We start from the raw sequence: 21,458 nt of genomic DNA, 5'->3' as shown, positions 1-21,458 counted from the left end.
AATGTCTAAATGAAAAGTTCTCTTTTAGCATTTTTTTACTTTTCAAAAAACAAATGACTTATCAAAATTAATAATATTTAAAAATAATAACAATAATATTCTGTGATCTAAAGCACCTGTAGGCATTATATAAATGTATGTTTACATGGAGAAATAAAAAAAATTGCAGACCCATATTGATTACTGTGCTAGTTTTAGATGAATTAGAGCAAACATTTAATTTTAACAATTAATTTTAAAGAAGATTAACAACATTTAACTATTAACAGTGCCCTTTATATTTAAGTCTCTAAAGCTTGAACAAATTCAAGTAAAAAAAAAAAGTAAAATCAACCACTGTACTTCCAGTCTTAAAAAGTTAAATATGATTATAGACAATATTTGTTCAACTGAAAACAAAAAACAACTCATCTCTATTTCCACCAAAATTGCAAGTATTTTTACATGTATCAAATTTTAATATTATTTATAACACTAATTTCTATATTAGTCATTTATTAATCTACGCTATTGCAGTGCTGTTACTTAGAATGCATTTCTTTTTATACATCACATCCATCCTACTTAAATAATAATCATTTATATGTTAAACACTAATACTAAATAAAAAAAAGTAGCTTGTTTTACAGATGCAGCCTTGTGCACTGATTTATATATAGTTTTAAGGGCAGCACCACTTGCTCTTTCACCCTCTTGTCCACGTTTCAGTGGTTTAGTCGTCCTCTAGTGGTGACAGGAAGATAAATTCTGACAAAAGGCACAATTCACTTCTCATTCCTGCAGATGGTCAGGTCTCAGTCTCTACAGAGGAAGACAAATAAACCAGTCACATGATTTTAGCCAATTTATTGAGGAGAAATTGTTGAGGTACACTGTGTGGTTGCACATGGGGATAGTGGGAGAGGAGTCTGGAAAAACAACCACACTGAACAATGATAAAACATTCTCGTGGTTTAAACTTCAACTAAATGGGTACCTCAAAAATAAACAATATTCCACTTTGTTCCAATGAAATTCCAAGGAAAAAATGATTTTTTTTTGTCTTTCCAAATACATGTATAACAAACAGTATAGGCAGTTTTTTATTTAGATATACGAATAACCTATTTTAAAGTATAGGCACTTATAACTGCTCAGTGGAATCTGGCGGCAGACATTTCTTGATTTAAAGAGGAGAAGCACCGTCTTTCCTCTCATCCAGACAGAAAAAAAAAAACAAAAAAACAAAAAAAAACAAAACGTGAAACCCGTCCAACAAATTCAGAGTGAAAACGACGTGTGTGTGATGTGATGTTTGATGAGGTAATGCGAGATGGGCTCTCGCTCTATTCGTCCAAATTAACCTGAGGTACACAAACATTACACAGAAGCAGCAAGAATATGGTAGAATATAAAGATACAAATGGAACAATAAAAAGAATAAAACATGCTAATCAAAAAAAGATCGGCAAAAAACAAAGTACTTCCAGTCCCGCACCAAAACTGTGTTACGTTCCCTCCAGTACACATACAACAGAAAAAGCAAAGACTTGTTACATATACACAATTTCATAATATAGCAGCACACAAGTGAATCACAATAAGGCATCTTTGTGTAAGACTAGAAAAGAAAAAGCTTCATAGCAGCAAGAGAATGACATGTATAATCTAGTTTTCTCACCTTGGAATTATCTTTCAAATTATACACAAAACCTTTTAAAGCATACACATTTTATCTGTTTAAAGCACTTTTTTTTCAGAGAACATTTGGCTTTTTGCACAACAGAACATGCATGAATATGATTACATTTCTCTTCTAAAAATGTAATGACTTTGCAGCATTTCTGCACGTTGGGAAATTGGTTATATACAGTCAAAACTTTCACCCCTACCTACCCATGTCTATAATGGAGAAAACTTCAGTTCAGAGAGCAGTTTACATAAAAAGAGCAAAAACATGAAGCATATTTAGGACACAGTACGTGTGTCACTGTTTGAAAGAACTATTGGAAGGTTTTGGCTATGAATTAAAAATTCAAGTAAGGTTACATAAACGCACTGAAACAAAAAAAAAAAAAAGTCTACAAGTGACTTGGCTTTCCTTAATATACTATAACACCGATTATCCTACGTCTACTCACCTGTCAGGCCGTAGCTTTCAAGACAATGTGCGTTACCCCATGGGAATCCAGCCCAGAAAAAAAAAAAATCAAATAACTTAAAAAAAAAAAAAAAAAAAAGACCCTAAAAACCCACCGAACTCTCCTCAACCACCATCCCCTTACCATTCTTAAGGAGTGTGTTTTTAAAAGTGCATCAATATTGTTCCGAGTCGCCCACTCTTTCTCTCAAAAAAAAAAATTAATGGTGAAATTGATAACAGGAGAAACTGCAGCACAACTTATCTGCAGAAACATTACATAGCTTAAGTTAACTTCCTGTTTCGCTATCATTCAAACCCGGACTTCTAGCTTCCCCCCTACTTTACACATGCATTTGTTTTCCAAAAAAACCTCACGACAAACACCTCTAACCTAGAGTTGTTCCGATACCGGCATCAGATATACCTCCGATACTGTCCAAAATGATGCATCAGGTATCAGCGAGCATAAGTCTATGCATGAATCTGATACCAGGTAATTTGTCGAGAAACTCACGGCCTCTCGCCTGCTTACGGTCAGCTCTGTGTGTTGTCATGGATACACTGTACACGGCTCCAGTCTTTCCACTTTGCTATATTTTCGCATGATAATCGACAGGTTAGGGCACGATAACCGGAGTACACACACCTGCATGTAAATGGGAATATTCATTTTTTATTAGACATGTGAACAGACTAGTAGGAATACTGTCTTTTTTGAAGTAAGGGCAAGAACTGGAACATTTTGAGCATGTAAACGTAGTCAATGACAGCAATAATTTCACATCCATATCCACCAGGATTAGCAGTATACAGCTGCTGAATTTTTATCTGGTATTGGATCTCTATTCGGTATTGGCTAATGCGTAAATTCAGGTATTGGACTTGGTAAATGGGAAAAAATGGTATCGGAACATCTCTACTTCAACTTGCATCCATTTCCTCTCAAACCTGGTAAAAACAACTTGCCAAATCTCCTTTTCCTCTAGTAACATGACATCATACTACCTATCTGAGGCTATGATCGCCCGCAAACCATCTACTAAACACTCTCTAACACATAGGAGCCAGACCAAGAACAGAACAATTATTATGTAGCCTTGCTAAATTATAATACATGTACACATCGTCCTATTAACATACTGTATTGGTCTGTGGATTGAGCAGTGAAATCAAGACCTCTGCGTTAATCGTTAACAGTAGCCACTGCTCCAGACCTCAAAGCCCCTCATGTCCTTCCTCTGTGAGCAGGCCCAGCCCACTCCTGGCCAGCACTTTTCAGCATAAATAGTAAGCAGTGCTACAGGTGCACAGTATGATTGATAGAGACAGGGAGCAGCTAGCTACAGTAGCGCTCCTCTGACTGGATATCAGCTCGGTTTAAATGCCATGTACTGTATTATCAGCATTTCAATCACTACGATAGTTTTCCTGCACAGGTGAGGAAAACACAATAAAACTGTGAATCGATAACTGCTCACTAAAGATGATAAAAGAGTTACATAACTAAATGCTAGCTAAATATACATTATTTATCATATTTATTTTTACTAGGTTGTATCAAAAGAAATATATTTCATATAATTATGCCGTTTTTTCTTTTGTTCAAGTATGAAAATATATTCAGGTTTCCATTCTGGGGAAACCTAGGCACTATCAAGTTTTCAAGATAGCTTGTTTGATTACGTGTGGCCCGTACAAAAGGTGGAAGTAATAATAATAATATTAATATTAATAATAATACCTTTATTTTTTAAAGCGCTTTTCAAAACAGTACAATAACACCCAACTGGGCATGAATGGGGCAAAAAAAAGGAGAAAAACTAGAAATTTCTTATTTGCTAAAAGTTCATAGATTGTCACACCATCGCTCATGTGGCGTTCATACTGGCAGCTCATGCCCCCTCGCTCCCGTTAGTTCATTGGTAAACAGGCATGAGTGGTGTGTGCAATTCGAATGGTGATGGGAGTTCATAAGTTGACATCACGTACATCTGTGGGGGTGCTGGACTGGTCTTGCTGATCTCTCGCCTTGTTTCCTGCCCTGACACCGTTCTCCTGCCGGTACTGCTGGCCCTGCTGCAGGCTGGTGGCCAGCACGCGCTCTATCTGCTCCTGGCACGCCCTCAAACAATCCTGGAACAAAAAGGGTCAGACGCTGTTACACATATATGCAGTTCAGTCACACTTTTTGCTATTTGCTTCTGTTAAAGTGATTGTAAGGCACATCAGCTGTACAACCCCCGAGTCAAAGCTCATTTTGGTTTGTTTTGCTGACTCTCTGCATCCATTTTTGTCTTTTAAACTGTTCTTACCCCACATGCACAATCTTTTTTCCAGCACAAATTTAGATATAAGTCTGACTTTTTTTGGTCAACTTAACAAAGTATTAGGCCCCGATCATCCATCTTTTTTTATCTACTTATCTGGGGCTGGGTCAGGAGCAGGCCAAGCAAAGCTCCCCAGACGTCCCTCTCCCCAGCAATGCTTTCCAGCTCCTCCTTGAGGACCCTAAGGCGTTCCCAGGCCAGATAAGATATGAAATCCCTCCAGCGTGTTCTGGGTCCACCCCGGCGCCTCCTACCGGTTGGACATGCCCAGGAGGCATCCTGATCAGATGCCTGAACCACCTCAACTGACCCCTTTTGACGCCAAGGAGCAGCAGCTCTACTCCGAGCTCCCTCTGGATGTCCGTACTCTATCTCTAAGGCTGAGCCCAATCACCCCACGAAAGAAACTCATTTCGGCCACTTGTATCTGCGATCTCATTCTTCCGGTTACTACCCAGAGCTCATAACCATAGGTGAGGGATAGGACATAGAGGCACCAGTAAATTGAAAGCTTCGCCTTCCAGCCCAGCTCCCTCTCCACCATGGCGGTCCAGCGCAGGGCCTGCATCACTGCAGAAGCCGCTGATCCATCTCACACTCCGTTCTACCCTCACTCATGAACAGGACCCAGACATACTTGAACTCCCTCCCTTGAGGCAGTAACTCTAACCCGCAGGAGGCAATCCACCATTTTCCATCAGAGAACCATGACCTCAGATTTCGAGGTGCTGACTCTCATCCCGACTGCTTCACACTCAGCTGCAAACCGCCCCAGTGCATGGTGGAGGTCACGGTGTGATGAAGCCAACAGAACCACATCATCTGCAAAAAGTAGTGATGCAATTCTGAGATCCCCAAACGGGACCCCTTCCTCCTCCTGGCTACACCTCAAGATCCCGTCCATGAATATCACGAACAGAATTGGTGACAAGGGACAATCTTGGTGGAGGCCAGCACCCATGGAGAACGTGTTTGACTTAACGCCAAGTATGCGGACGCAGCTCTCACTTTGGTCATACAGGGATTGGATGGCTCGTAGCAGCAACACTGGTACCCCATAATCGCACAGTACACCCCACACGACCCCCCAAGGGACACATGTTGTATTTGTGGGGAAAACGTGTCCAGATAAACACAAGTGCTTTGTCTGTGAATGCTGCGAGTTATAGTGAAGGTGATTTATGTACTTGTGTTTTAAACTGTCTCTATTAAGCCATGTTTAATGTGTGTTTTGGGTGTGTTTTGAATTAACTAAACTTTACAGCACTTCACAGAAACCTCTGCCACAGACTAGTGTTTTGGAGGTGTAACTGCAGAGTGACACAGACACACCACCGCACAAGTATAAATGCTCACAATGGCGTAGGCTACATGCATAGGCTCTGCACAGAGCTGACGCACGAATATAAATCCTGGACCAACCCCACCAAAGTGGAAAAAATTAAATAGGCGCCTATAAAAATGTGCAAATCTTTCGTCAAAATATAAACGGCTCAAGGTTGTTAAAGATGTTGTTTCAGAACATTATAAGAAACTATAATAAAGTCTTCTTCCAAACATGTCTCAAAAAACTGTTATGCTACAGACATAACGATTATGTAGAAGCCCCAAATCAGCACTTACAGCTGGTTTTCTGACGCATGAGAAACTTCATAAAGTTATGTAACTGTAAATGAAAGATGCTCTGCGTATTTACAGATGATGAATAGACGGACATTAGAGGGTTTAATTTGTCCACCTGTCCGCAGACACTCGCGTGCAAAAACCTGGCATTTCATCACATTTGAGGTGCAAGTTGTTAAACAGCTTTGGTCACATGCATAGCATACCAGCAGGGTATTATGTGGGTTGAGGTAGGTGGTCCTGTCTGCATCATGACCAGAACAATGGGTACCAGCACGCTCCAATACCAACAACACACTGCAGCGAGCTCCACGGTGGGCACAGGACTCCTCTCTGACACGAGACCTGTGCATGTCTGAGGTATGAATACTGGGGGAATGTGTAGGGTCAAGACTCCTACAGGACCTCTGTGGTCTATCAGGGAACAGATAAGCAGATCTGGACTCCCTGCCTCCACCCCCCCTTTGGGTTTACAGCACGGTCAGTCCCATGTGGAGGTCTAGAGGAAATGGCTTTGACCTACTGCACCCTGAACCTCTGAGTTTGGGTGTAAAAGAGAATATAGGACAGTGGGACCGGATGTTTTTGGACAACTTCTCTAGTGAAAGGGGATCCTCTGTCTCTCCGTCTGCGTCCCTCTGCAGGTCTGTGTGGAAGATGTGGGAGGTCTGGCTCACTGAGCCGGCTGCAGGACTCTTAAAAGAATGAACCGAGGCTCGCAAAGAGGCCAACATTCCTTTGAAATGTACGGATAATTGGAACCCGATGGGCTGCATTTGGAGCGCCTGTTGTGACGGCTGGGTTTGCGGGGCCCTCGTCGCCGTGGCAACGTAACCACAAGCTAAGAGGCAAACCGTGTTGTTCCTGTGGCCCATTGGCTGTGGCCTTTTTGGGATTTCTAGGCTTCTGAAATGGTCCTCTGGTGTAACAGTGACTCACTGTGACAATGAAATCACACACTGGGATAAATATATGAAGTTATTGTGACTGCTCTGTAGCAGCATGGGAAACCATTTATATGTTAAACAAAAAAAGTTATGCCAAGTATGACACATTACATATGATAATTTATGTCTGCTGTGACCTTTGTTATTGATACTGATTATCAATATCTATATTATGAGTTGTTTAATTTTTAAATCCAACAAAAATGGATTTCTGTGGGAATTCAGTAGAAACTCTATACCTTGAAAAATGCTAACTATTGCACACTTGTCATCTGTATGAAAGCTCAGTATGATGCAATGCACACTTTTTATGACTTATATAAAACATTTAAGTCAATGGAGGCCCATTCACTCTCACTGTATTTATAACACAGCACCGATATACAATAAAGACTGCATTGATATTTGAAAATACTCAGTGTTGCCCACTGATCAAGGGTGTATAATCACATTATGATGGGATTTATAGTGAATGCAGTGAAGTAATACTATAAATTTAAGTCAATGGAGGCCCATTCACTCCCATTGTATTCATGATACAACACCTAAATACAACACAAACGCCATTCAAATTTCACAATGCCTATTAGTACAAACAAATAAACTGTATGAAGGCTCATTGTAATGGCATTCATATTTTATGACTTTCACAATACATTAAAGTCAATGGAGGCCCATTCACTTCAACTGTATTTACGACACAGCACCTGTACATAGTACAAAATATTTGAAAATGCTTATTATCGCCAACAATTGGTATGTGTAATCTAATTATAATGTATTTTTATTATAATGGTTTATAGTTTATGAATTGTTATGAGGTCATACAATGCATTAAAGTCAATGGAGGCACGTTATACCCATTGTATTTATAACAGAACACCTGCATACAGCGCAAACTCCATTCATATTTAAAAATGCTTATTAGTACACACTACTAAACTAAATGAAAGCTCAATATGATGGCATGCAACTTTTATGATTTCGATGACACATTAAAGACAATGGAGGCCCATTTACTCCCACTGTATTTATAACACAGCACCTGTATATAGTACAGACCCCACTGGTATCTGAAAATGCTTATTATTGCCAACAGAATGGTATGTATAATCCAATTATAATGGTATTTATAGTTTATGAATTGTTATGAGGTGACATAATGCATTTAAGTCAATGGAGGCCCATTTACTCCCATTGTATTTTTAATGCAGCACCTGTATGCAGTGCAAACTCTGTTCAAAATATAAAATGCTTTTTAGTGCATGCTAATAAACTGTATGAAAACTGGTTATGATGGCATGTTCTTTTTATGACTTACAAAATGCATTAAAGTCAATAGAGGCCCATTCACTCCCATTGTATTTATAATACAGCACCTACATAAAGCACAAACCATTCAAGTTTAAAATGCTACTTAGAGCACACTAATAAATTGAATCAAAGCTCATTATGATGGCATGCACATTTCATAACTTACATAATACATTAAAGTCAATGGAGACCCATTCACTTCCGTTTATTTTTAATACAGCACCTGTACACAGTGCAAACTCCATTCATATTTTAAAATGCTTATTAACGCAAACCGATAAATTGTACAGGCGCTCATTACGATGGCATGTGTAGGTTATAGGTTGTATACAGTTAATGCATTAAAGTCAATGGGTTTTCATACATTTATAAAGTAATCTAAGAATGTTCTTACGTGTTGTTCTGCAGATATGCAGACAGCTTGGATAACTGTTTCTTCATCGGCCCGTTTGCTCTGGGAAAGATGCTCCTCAACTTGATTACAAACATATTCCTCCACCAGGAGGGGCACGCAGCTAAAGTGGGAGCCATGCAGAGAAATTGCATGTGTCCTACCACAAGAATGTGGGCTCTGAGTTTTAAGAAGACATTCCCTCTGCCGCTGCTCTTTATAGCAGCAGTCTGGCTCCACAGCCAAGAGCCAAAAGCTCGCTCTGCCTCTCTCTCCATGAAAAGTAAATAGCTTCAATCTGCCACTACTGAAGTCATCACTGTTGTTTACTAAAGGGCCTTTTATGCTGCTGTCGTGAGATGTTGCAATGATTATGCATTGTTGTGTAGCACTAAAACTATTGAGTAATTACTTCTGGCAGGTATAAATCCCCCTCGCTGCTGTACTCACCACCTCTGTGTTGGTGATCTTGGCCAGCAGGTCTGTCAGGTTGTCTCGACTCAGCCTCTGGTCAGCGTGGTCCAGCTGCAGGCCACAGACAGCAGCTCCCATGCTGCCTGTGGCGATCATGGAAGGAGGGTTCATGGCAAGGCGGTCATCTGGCAAGGAAAGAGTGTTAATGTGCAATTAGTCACGCAGCAGCTTCAGACCACAGTGACATGCGGAAATCACATTTCTAGCTGTGACGTGAAGAGCTGCAACACTTAATCAGCCCAGAGGAAGTATGAGAGCTGCAAACATCTGAGTCGTCCCCAGTGCGCATGCTCCGCAGCTGAACTCAACTTTCCCACAGTGTGAATTTCGACAGACGTAGCTGCACAGTGTAACCTGTGTGGTTTCCTTCATAGAAACTTCAGCTGTGATTAGAAAAGCAGAGTAGGAATCCTCCTACTCGCTGTGCAATGAGTTCCAGGAACGACTCCCTCCGGTGCGTATCCCAGTCTAAAGGCTTAAGTGACAACAGGCCTGGATGGAGGAGGCGGAAGAAGAGGCAGCCATTGAGACTACACCTCCGCAAGTACTGAGCTGCTTTAGAACAGCTCATGATGTGGCTGTGAACAAAACCTCCTTCTCTCGCCTTATTTTCACTTCATAGGAAAACCTGTAAGTATCTGACCACTAGGCGTCTTCTGAAAAGTTCCCATCTATGAGTTTTCTCTTGAAACTTTTCACAAAGCTGCTGAGAGAAACTTTTTCAGAGGATCTAAGAGAACTCCTGAGCTAAGAGATGAGTCCGTTTCTATGGTTTACATCATGTCTTATGAATGAACTTACTATGTCCACAGTGATTGGTGTTTGGCAGGTGACTATGATCTGTCAATCAGATAGGCAGAGGTTGTGACTGAATTACTTCTGGTTGACCAAATCAGCTCAGTTGATTTATTTATAACTATTTCATGGACACTTCATTGGCTGTCAAACAAAGTGGAGTCTGAGGGGCACATTTTTGATTTGATGGATAATTCATCAGAGAAATTCCAAGTTCATACACTAAGCATTCGAATCATCTCCAGTGTTAAGCTGCTAGCGTGCTTCTGCAGAGCTGTTGAACAGTCGAATAACCGCGGTCACCTCCCTCCCCCCACACATTTCCAAGCATTTCTGCAACTTTCCGAAGCTGACAATCTGATTTTCACACCCACTTCATGCTGTGATTCTGAGAAAGGAGCCGGTTTTCTCTCTTCAGCTCTGTTTTTTCATTCCTAACACAACTATTGCTCTAATTTTTCCAGGGGTTGACATCTTCTAGTCTGTAAGTCAATATGCTCTTGTTCAACCAAATTCTCATTCGTGAGACAATCACTGGTGCTAGCGCTTTGGAGGTGCAGCATTTGTTTCAGCGAAAGGCCATTGCACACTGAGTTAGTTTTTTCGGATGTGTTTTTTAAAACCTGTCTCCTGAAAAAAAAAAACATCATTATGCACAGAAACCTTGTACACTGAGTCCGATGTGTGAAAATGCTCTATTCGGTGCGAAAATTCACAATACGTGACAACAAAAAAAGACACATTCCCTCCTTTGCCTCACTCCACTGGAGTTATCTATCTGGCTGTCACCACTCCCTCCCTGTCTTTCATTTGGCACCACAGCTGCCTGAAGGGGCAGGGGAGCTGTCCTCCCTGTCTGTCCCATACTTTCGTTAATCTTGAGATAATGTGCATCAACCAATCAATTGATTGGAGTGTTGGAACAACAATTCATATTTTTAGAGTTCCAATGAGGCCAAACAATTCGTCGTACAAAACCAGTTCTGTTCAAGCATTACCCAACTCCTATTGGCTTGTTTCCATTTGTGGGTAAGCTTACCAACTTATACACCATCAAAATATGCTTTTGAAGTTTGTTGATTTCCTGACTGGAGTCCCAAAGTAAGGGACTAACACGCCCTTTATTTTCAGGAGTTTGTTCCAACAAAGCCAGTCAGGAACTACTTCAGTTTTAGGATGTTTCTTGAATACAGCCCCTGGAGGGTTTTCCACTATTACAATACACAGGCTTGTTCCGGCCTCAGCACATGGACATGACCAATCTTAAAAAGGAAGAGACTTGGCACACACAATTGTTAAGGGCTGTATAAGTCCAACCCAGCACATAGTCCTAGCCCAGTGGAAACCAGTGGTGGTGGCCTGATAGCTTTGATTAAACCCTGGAGAGCAGCCTGCTTCACTACGCCCATCTTCTCCTCCAGGGGCCAGCTGTCCATAGGAGGAGCTCCTCCATCATAAGAATAACATCTCAACTCCATATAAAACTCCAAACATTTACATTACTGCACAACCACAGCAGGCCTCTTTTTTTCCCCCACTGCGGCTGCTTTGTGCTTGGATATAACCAGCTGCTTATGAATAGCAGAGGCGACCACTGAAACACACCCAAATATAAAAAAAAGTGTGACACTAAAACTGTGCTAAACGGGGCATGAAACTCATTGAAGAGGCCTATGGTTCCAATAACTAGCTCTAGTAAACAAGTGCTTATTGGCCAGATCTGACCGCAGTGACTAAAGTGACCTCCTTTGTTTTATTTCCTTCATTGAATTAGCTGAAAGGAGGTAGCAGATGAAAGGCAGCCTTGTGACAGAGCAGTGCTGCATGTTACGTGATCCTGCTGTAGTATTTCTGTGCAGGATATGAAAATATTAGAAGGATTCCTCGTATAGGCGAAGGAATGCCATGGAAATTCACCTAGGGAGAGGACTAAGGGGACATCTGAGTTTGTGCTTCTCCGGAGCCTCCAGAGTATATTTTGGACATGAAGCTGGGACAAAAGGGAAACGGAGGATCACTGGCCTGACTTTTTTAAACCTGGAAGCTTCCTTGTCAACAAACGACAGAGGGAGAGTTCAGCTGCACCTGAGTCCTACGTCACATGACAGTACGATACAATCACCATACTTAAAGCCGTTTCACACCAAGCATGGATTTTTGTCTGAAAAGCTTGCACAGAAATTTCTAAAAACTAGTTTGTGGGTTCTCATGAATGCTTGAACACACCTGCGGAACATTCATGCAGGGGAAAAAACATTCGCTTGGACCTTTAATTCAGCGGATATCTGCCTGTGAAAATATATGTTAAACCAATGAAATCCTTTGGCATGCTTGGGGCTTAGGCTGTTGTTTGAGCGCCCTCTATTGGTTATATACTAGACCTCGTTTTGGGCAGAATCTGAAGGGTCTGATTAGTGTTTCGCAGACCGCGAAAGAGTTGAAAGGTGTTGGTCTGTTAGATTACCTGTGCTCAAAAAATAAACATAGTGAAAAATATATATTTCACCTGCCTTGTTTTTTTGGCTATAGTTGTCTGCGTTCATTTGAGACTCTGGGATCTTGTTTTTTGTACCAATGAAATCCTTTGTTCTGACAGATGTCACACCCCCAGGTCATAGATAGCTTGCTGCCAAAACGGGGGACCATCTTATCAATGTGGGTTGTGCTTCAGCTGGGATACAATGACGATGCTAATGTAGCTGATATGCCCTTGCTAACGTTTTACGTTGATCGCACAACGGGGTTAGCCCAGACCCAAGTGGCCACTCATTGTTTTGATGTGAAAAAATACCCTGGGGCCCAAAGAGCATTTTCCCCATAGATCACCATTATATGAGAGACGTCTGACCGGACACCTCAAACTGCAAACAAGGTCAGTTATTCACTATTATGACTTTTTGATCCATAGAGGTTTTATATTTGTAAAAATTTCCTTGAGCCAAGAAAAACAACTCAAATATCTGTGTAAACATCACAATGTAAAGTCTATGAGCCGAGTGAACAAAAATTGCAGTTTATCGAATGACCACTTGAGGCAGGCTCCAGAACAGAGTCAGTCCCCATAAACCGCCATGTTGAAATGTCTGACTTTACAGCAGAAATACCCATGTTTATAGCTTGGCACAAAAACAGTTTTGGTCTCTATAGCTAATTTGCTGGCTAATTGGATTTTTTTTTTAATAACTTACCCATTCATTCATTCATTCATTTTTTGTAACTGTGTATCCTATTAGGGGGTCGCAAGGGGGGCTGGAGCCTATCCCAGCTGACACTGGACGAGAGGAGGGGTACACCCTGGACAGGTTGCCAGACTATTACCACACCACACCTACAGCCAATTTAGAGTCACCAGTTAACCTGCACGTCTTTGGACTGTGGGAGGAAGCTGGAGTACCCGGAGAAAACCCATGCTGACACAGGAAGAACATGCAAACTCCACACAGAGGGGTTTGAACCATCTTGCTGTGAAGCAACAATGCTAACCACTGCACCAGCATGCCACCACTTACCCAATTGCATTTTATTAAGGCTTAAAATTATGCATATTTAAGGGTGTGGCAGCTTGAGTGAGTGGCTGCGTGCGAGGTGCCGCTACAGCCTGTGAGTCAGATCAAACCCTTGCTCATCCACAGCTCCACCCTCTCGTCCAAATATGGTCACTTTTGGCTCCAAAAGAACCCAAAATAGTGACAGTCGAAATCCCAAACTCAAGGCTTCAGAACAGCTGTCCACAAACCAATGGGTGCCATCACTGGTGCCACATCCGTCATTTTATACCAGGCAGGTCCAAAGTCTGGACCGGGGGCCAATCGTGGCCCATGGACCCATTCTAAATGGCCCGCGGCTTGTCTTTCAAAATATGTGGCCTGTCACACAATAATGGTTTATCAAGTAAGATAAAGATGGCAGGACTGTCATACAGTTTATCATACATGTGCCAAGCAGGAACTACTGCAGGTGGAACTAATGTTTTCAATAACAGACGGTAAACACGCAAACAATCAGTTACCTAACATTTCCTGCTAAGTAGCAGAAATGGTCACAACAAAACAGCGTAAAGTTGACACTGAGGACCACCACTCTCTGGAGTGGCAGAAAGTTTTCTTTCAGAGTTGAAACAGTTGCATTTCATTCATTTGTATGTGATTTTTTTGCCTGTTTTTTTTTTATAACCCATATGATGAGAAAGCAGTTTCCTTGGACTGAATAAGCGCCATCTTGGGGTCTACTGTCTGGTTATTACAATATATCTACTGGCTAGCTACAAAAGCTAACATTAGTGTTAGCAACAAATTTGGGGGTTTAATAAGGTTTGTGCATCGTGTAATTAATGTTTGCCCCACACATCTTCTGTGTGGATAGGTTTTTGTTGTTCAGAGTGGACATTGGCATTATTTAAGAGGAAAAATTGCACATGGCAACGTGGATTATTTGCAACAAAGCCGGTGTGCATAGTTGCCATGCCTAAAATTTGTATGCAGATTTCCGTAATCCTGCATTGCATTTTCATATCACACCGGTGAAAAACTTTTACCCGTGTACGTGGCTCATCTAAACAGAGCAGCACTGATGGCATTCTTCCCAGACACTTGAGAAAAATGTGGAAATGGCCACTTTAAGCAGCTTTTAGCAGCTGGGAAGAAAAACCCCTACTACAGGCTGAGACTAGAAAGAGGATAAGGCGGCCAGAAGAGTATGCCGAGAGAAGAAAGAGGTCACCGATGACTCATGATGGGAGAATGTTTGTGTGTGTGGGAATATTCTGGTGGATGTGGGAATCACAAGGCAGCAAAGTGAGCGTGCGAGGGAGCAACAGAAACAGAAAAATGCTCATGAGATGATATGCAGCTGCATTACCTGTGGCACAGAGGGCAATGAATGTCTGTGTGTGTTTGCGGACCATCGCCAGCTTGTCTTTGGGAAGGGGAAGCCTGCGAATGATGTGCTCTATAAAATCATTGGGGATGACTGAGGCCATGTTCCACTTCAACTTCCCCAGCACGACCAGCTCCCAGTCCTAAAACACAGAGGAGAGTGTCAGTCATTTCACATTCAGTCTGTTGGCAGAGTCTTCTCAGTCAGAGGGTTAAATGGCGTGCTGCCATGCCTCCATTGACCGTGAAAAAGATCACAGCCTGTCCCTATTCCCAGAGGAAATAGCTCTGTAAGAAGAGTAACATTTTTTCACTTTATCTCTCCTCGCTGTATCTTATTATCTGCGTGCCTTTCTCATTCCTCACATCCTTTGTGTTCATAACGCCGGCATGTGACAAGCTTTGCCCTGCCAATGAGACAGCTAGCCCCTTCCTTCCTGTCACAAGCCTCAAACAGCTACAGTGAATGTGCACTGCACAGGCAGCAGCAGCACAGAGCTGACTCTTCATACAGTCAGATTTTGCATCAGCAGGAAAGGTGTACATATCTCGTGATTTAATTTCCTGTTTGTTAAATCATCTAAATAATTTGCCCACTTGCTAATTTAATTTTAATGTTTTCCTGTTTGGCTTTCGGTATTTGAGTGAGTAATAGCAAGGACGAGGATGCAACTTAAGTATCAATTGAAAAAGTCAGGACATCAAGAAGTCAGTCTTTAAAAAAGTGCAACTGCACAAATGAAAACTAAAAATGTCATGTGCAAATGCATACAACCCTCTGACTTGTCAAAACCACAGAGGCTGCAGAAGTTTAAAGAACACTGCACCCACATAATGATCATTTGTATATCAATTACTCACTCCAAGCTATGTTGAATTCATGAGGAACACCCTGTTTTTCTCATACGTCTCCACGGTGAACGAAGAATCCAAAACCGGAGAAAATTCTTCATGAATTGAAGTAAAAAGTGGCCGTGTTTAACAACAGCAAAACATCTCACTACAAACTCTCACACAACTCATGCAGTATAATCCAAGTCTCATTTATCCAGTCATACGCTCAGTACTTCCCAAACACATGCACCTTCACTAAAACCTTATGATTAAAAAATTCTTCCGCATTCAATTAGCACACCTGGGCATGCATGTGCATTTGAACTCTACTTGTGCACTCCATTAGTCAGAGTTCAAACGTACACTCTTGTCCAGGCGTGCTACTCGTTATATGGAATATAGCACAAACAATGGACGCTGCAGCAGCTCCTGTGTTCAGTGAGGTAAAATTACTGCTTCAATTTATTAGAAATTGTCTGTTTTTGGACTCTTCGCATTCTTCACGACTTCAACTTTACATGGGGTGAGTTATTGATATGCAAATGTCATCGTTTCACAGGTGAAATATTCCTTTGAGTACAAAAGCTGGACACAGAATGAGCAGTCATTGTCAGTATCAAAATCATTACAACACCCACTCACACAATGCATTTTTAAACATTTGCTCATGTCCTGTTACACATTTTAGAAGCAGGGTGGCAGTTTCTGATGTGACCCCACCTACTTTCAGGATACATAGAGAAGGGAAATAAGTCTGATGAGGCTGAAACTCCAGCAAAACTTGTAGTACACATAACAACTTTACTGCAAGACCAATGTGTTTCAGCTTGTGGCCTTCATCAGGGTCATCATGAAACATTAATGATTTAAGCTAATGGGTTTCATGTTGATCCTGATGAAGGCCACAAGCTGAAACGCAGTGGTCTTGCTGGTGCTGCTGGAGTTTTGACCCATAACACATTTAAACATTAAAAGTCTTGATTTTATTTCCCTGTTTTTCATCAAACCTACTCATTAGCCAAAATAAAAGTCCCACTGCAGGTCTGTAAAGGCTTTCTGACATTTCTCCTCGTGGTCCCCCGTGAAGACCATGACGTCAGCCATGTGCAGAGGACTGTTGAGTCATTTCATTATGTTTTCAGAATAACTGTCCCTCTGGAAGATGACAGCACTGTTACATTACTGAGGAAAGTTTCTTGCTTGTACTTTCTTTAATTTGACAACTATATGTAGCAGCAAGTACGGGAAAGACAAGGCTGATTAAAAAAGTGCATTTAAAAAACGTGACATCTGAGCAGTAAAAGCAGCTAAACTGGTTGACTGTACTATCGAGACATTTTTATACACTGACAAAATAAATGCTGATGACTTTAACTCCTCACTCACTTCACGGAGCAGTCTCGCCTAAAAAGCAAACGTAGTAAACCCCAAAACCCCAAACGCCAACAGGGACAGTCCCCCCCCCGTCACTAAACGCTCATCAGTCATCTCAAATGTCAGCCATCATTCACATTTACGTGGGTTTCCTGTACATAACCTGCCTCACACATGCTTGCGTTCAACCTATTTTAGCCCTTGTGGAGATTTTCGACTGCAAGATGAGCGGGGCGGAGGTTCGCTGTCGGTGCGCTCACTTCCTGGACAGCTGCCCTCGACACAACCACCCCTCCGCCCCCTGAAAACATCTCTCTTCCAGCTGAGGCAGCAGCAGCTGAGTCTTCATTACAAGGAAGAGTTGCAGCGTCTTTGACTGGCTCCTGCTGCCTTCTCTGTGCATCCTGTCAGGATATCCAGGAATCTGGGGTCTTACGACAATATGGAGCATCAAATGGGACGAATGTCATTTCCCTCAACAGCTGCAGGCAACACAGGAGGATGTATAGAGAGCGTGTGGAGCTGTTGGTTGAACTAAGAGGCAAACTGTGACATGTTCTAGAACTGGAACAATTAGCTGGTTTATGGATTAGACTATTCTGATGTTCAGTTCATTGTTAGTGTAAATTTTAAGCATAAATATGATTTTATTACTGCTTCAACTGGAGAATTTGCTTCTTTTCTTTATGGCTGCAACTGATTCCTCCCTTGATTTATCTATAAAATGTCACCTATTATAAGTTTTTTATTTGTAAATTCTTGTCTCTAAACAGTCCTAACCTCAAAGATGCAGAGCTTACAGTCAGCTAAGACAAGAAGAGCTACAGATTCTTTAATTGAAAAGCCGGAAACTTGACCACTTTGCTTGAAAAATGACTGAATTTTTCAGCCGATCTACTAATCATCTCAGCTCTGCTTCCCCTTCTCTTAGCACTGCGATGGTAAACTAAAGATCTCATGGACAAAGTCTGATCAACTGTACACGTCTATAGCGACTGAGCGAACTTAATCTGCTGAGGAGGACTGTGCGAGACTGTAGAAAGCTCCAGAACAAGCTTGTTTGCAGACCTTGAGTGCATTTTTTTTTTTTTTTTTGTCAACTTAACATCTGTAGTTTTTGGAATGTTCGTCAGACAGAACAGTTTTGAAGACATCAACTTGGGCTTTTGGGGATGGTGATGGCTACTTTTTTTTTTAAATTTTATGGCATTTTATAGAACAAATAATTAATTAAGAAAACATTTGATTATTAAAAAAATAACGGGTAGTTGCAGCTTTAATACGCTGAGTTGTGGTGGACACACTGCTCTTAAAAGTTTGTTCCATAAGCTTAATTTTCGCAAAGTTTTCTTGTTGATCCAATTAAGAGATATACTACTTGTTTCATACTAAAATGGCTGAAATAATGCCTCTCTAAATGTATACACACTGGTATGTCCTACGGTCTTATAATGTTTTCTGTTTTGTTTGCTTGCCCTATACTGTTTTATTTTGTTATATGTGTATCATATTGTCACGTACATTATATACACGTAGGGACAACAGATGGAAATTAGCATTGTGTTGTGTGCACTGCCCCTGTTTGAAATAAACCAATAAAATGAAATGAAAACTCATGTAGATGTGTGCATATTGGCTGCTTTAGTAAGTATAAACCCTCCTATCTGTATCTAAAACACAAAGCGAGTCCCTATCTAAAGCCTATGCTGCATAACTGGCACTAGATGGCATCACACGCCTCTCCAGTCCACATGGATCCAAAGAAAGGATGTGGCTGTATTGTGCACAGCTCCACTTATAAAGGAAAATGGGATACTTCCTGTGAAACCAATATAGCCATTAGCATTATAAAATCATCCCAAAAATATGATACGGCATTTTTATGCTCTCATGAATGAATGAATTGGGGCTTTTGAAAAGTCCAGTGCTTACCAGCAGTTCCCGTGGTGTGATGGAGTTGTCTGTGTACATGCAAAGTTTTTCTGCAGAGAGCGGCCTGAAGTCCTTTAACTTGGAGGCCACGAATATGCACACAGCTCCCAGGAGCTGCAAATAACTCTTTCTTGTGGGCATCACTGCTAAAAATCTGTCCAAATAATTAATGGCTAATGGGAAGACGTCTTCATTACTCTTCTCCTCTTCGCATACCTGAAATGAGACAGAAATGGGACAGAGAAAATTAGATTATAGGTAAAAATGTGAGAAATATAAAAGAAAAGTGGAGGATTTGTAAGTTTTAAAAGCAGAGCAGGAGTTGCAGATGGGGGTGGGCTATGCTGAGAAATGTGATTGCCCCATGTTGGAGTTAATTTGGGTTAAATCACTAATTTTCATGTCACTTCAGTCAGTCAGAGGCTGTGAAGTCTGTGAAGTCAGGGCAAGGCAGAAACAAATTAGTTCAATAGGAAGTCGTTCAGCAAAACTACGCCATTCAACTCCTCTTCCTTGTTGGGGCTTGCCCACTTTAAAAAATATTTAAAAATTAAAATATATCACCTATGAGCTTTAAAAAACGTGCACAATGTCCACAAGTTATGTTGAAACACTTCCCGACAGTTAAAAATCGGATTATTTTGCAAACATGACGTGTTTTTATCTCCAAAAATGAAAGTGGGTTTGCATGCACGTTGCCCGAGCGAAGCCAGCGAGCTTAGGCCATTTTAAAAAATTAATAATAATTATTAAAAAGGGGAACTGTGGGTTTTTCGATTATGTAAATTAACATTGACTTCCCCTCTGTCGCCTGAGCTAGCTGGTTAGCAAAAAGCACCAACTTTGTAGCTGTTAACCAATGTAAATATCTAGCTAGGCTATTTCTTTGAAGCTGAAACTCTTCGTGGTGGAATTTCCGACTCTCCCACGCCTTTTGGTGAGTCACTCTCATTCAATTGTCAAATGGGTTAACATCCATGACAACTCTCTGCGAGCTAAAACTCTCACTTTATGGGCTTTAATTAGCTTAAAAGCTGAACGTCGACATGCAAAAGAAGGAGAATTAGCTAAAGCAGTTAGGTTAGCTCACACAATGTCCACAAACCTCGTGCATCCAACCTGCAACCATTCGTCTCATATAAGGCTGAATATCCTTCTGGACCCGCTGGAAATAAGAGCACTGAGGTAAAAACCTGTCCTCAATGGTTAATAAACTTTGCAACACTCTGTCATCATAGAGGATGTTTGGGTCAGGCTGGGCTCTCACGGCTGTGTCCGACTCCAGGCAATAAAGCTCCATGACTCGGCCCCCCCTTCTCCTCCCCTCCACTTTTTTGTGTGGCTAAATAATAAAAAAATAAAAAATAAATATTGTCACAATGTTGTCTTCAGCGGGCCGGAGGAGGAGGAGAAGTGCCCAGGGTGAAGCATGAGGCTGAGACTGCTGGTTGTGCTCCAGTCCTGCTGCCTCTCTGCTGCTTCTTCTTCTGCGCTGCCTGCTCCGAGTCAAACCGGACACAACGACGGGGACAACATCCGGTGATGGCTTTCAAAATAAAAGTCCCCGTGGCACAAGCCGTTCTCTTCTGACTGCTGCTCTTCTAGGAACTGTGGGCCTGGCTTCCGGTCCTGCTCTACTTTCTCAGCTAATACTTTGAAAGAGAGGCAGACACGCCGACCATGACGTAGGCCTCATCAAAACTGGTTTTCAATACAACATACTTTTATGGTGCCTTCAGATGCCTCTGCATGAAATATAGCATAATAACTACAATGGACATACTAATTAAATCCTAAAAAACCCCAGCCAAAGGCCTACACTTTATAACCATGTCTGCATGCACATAATGTGGCCTACATAAACACAAGTGCATGTATATCCATCAGAAATTTGAAAAAGCAGCAATAATTTCTGTTTTTACAAATTCTGGCTGTGATAAATTGATTTTTGAAGAAAATTTAAATACTTCTTTAAAAATCAGTAGGAAAATTATCACAAAATACAACCATTTAAATTTGTATGCCCCTCCCCTAAGCCAAGATAATATTAATAATAATATTGATAATAATAATAAACAGCTCCCCAGCGCTTAAAACATTAGTTGACATGCTTCCTCCTTTTTGTACCACCCCCTCCACCGTCATGAATAACAAACAGTTCCTAATTAACTCCTACATGCTGTATACGGTCTATAAACATGTCTGCATGCACATAATGTGGCCAACATAACGTAAACTGCATGTATATCCATCAGAAGTTTGAAATTTCAATGATAATTTCTGTTTTTACAAATCCTGGCCACGATAAATGATGTAGTTTTGGTCATTTTTAAAGAAAACATGCCTTCCAGGTCTGAACAGCATGTTTTCTCTAAATACCGGTGGTAATAAATAAATAAATAAATAAAACAGAACAAAATACAGCCATTTAAATTTGTATGCCCCTCTCCC

General features: G+C 41.2%; 1 protein-coding gene across 1 annotated transcript; it reads right to left on the bottom strand.

Annotated features, from left to right (window-relative positions):
* Window positions 1-831: 831 nt before the first annotated feature.
* On the bottom strand, window positions 832-20,528 carry LOC125882679 (G1/S-specific cyclin-D2-like). Its single transcript, XM_049566500.1, has 5 exons — window positions 20,113-20,528; window positions 19,008-19,223; window positions 14,851-15,010; window positions 9,175-9,323; window positions 832-4,255 (listed from the first exon to the last, which is right to left on the bottom strand). The coding sequence occupies exons 1-5, from the start codon at window positions 20,305-20,307 to the stop codon at window positions 4,091-4,093; spliced, it is 885 nt and encodes a 294-aa protein (XP_049422457.1). The 5' UTR covers window positions 20,308-20,528; the 3' UTR covers window positions 832-4,090.
* Window positions 20,529-21,458: the final 930 nt, after the last annotated feature.

The sequence above is a fragment of the Epinephelus fuscoguttatus genome, linkage group LG22, assembly GCF_011397635.1.
Source record: "Epinephelus fuscoguttatus linkage group LG22, E.fuscoguttatus.final_Chr_v1".
Classification (NCBI taxonomy): Eukaryota; Metazoa; Chordata; class Actinopteri; order Perciformes; family Serranidae; genus Epinephelus; species Epinephelus fuscoguttatus.
Note: the sequence above shows the minus strand (reverse complement) of the source record. Positions and strands in the feature narration are given on the sequence as shown.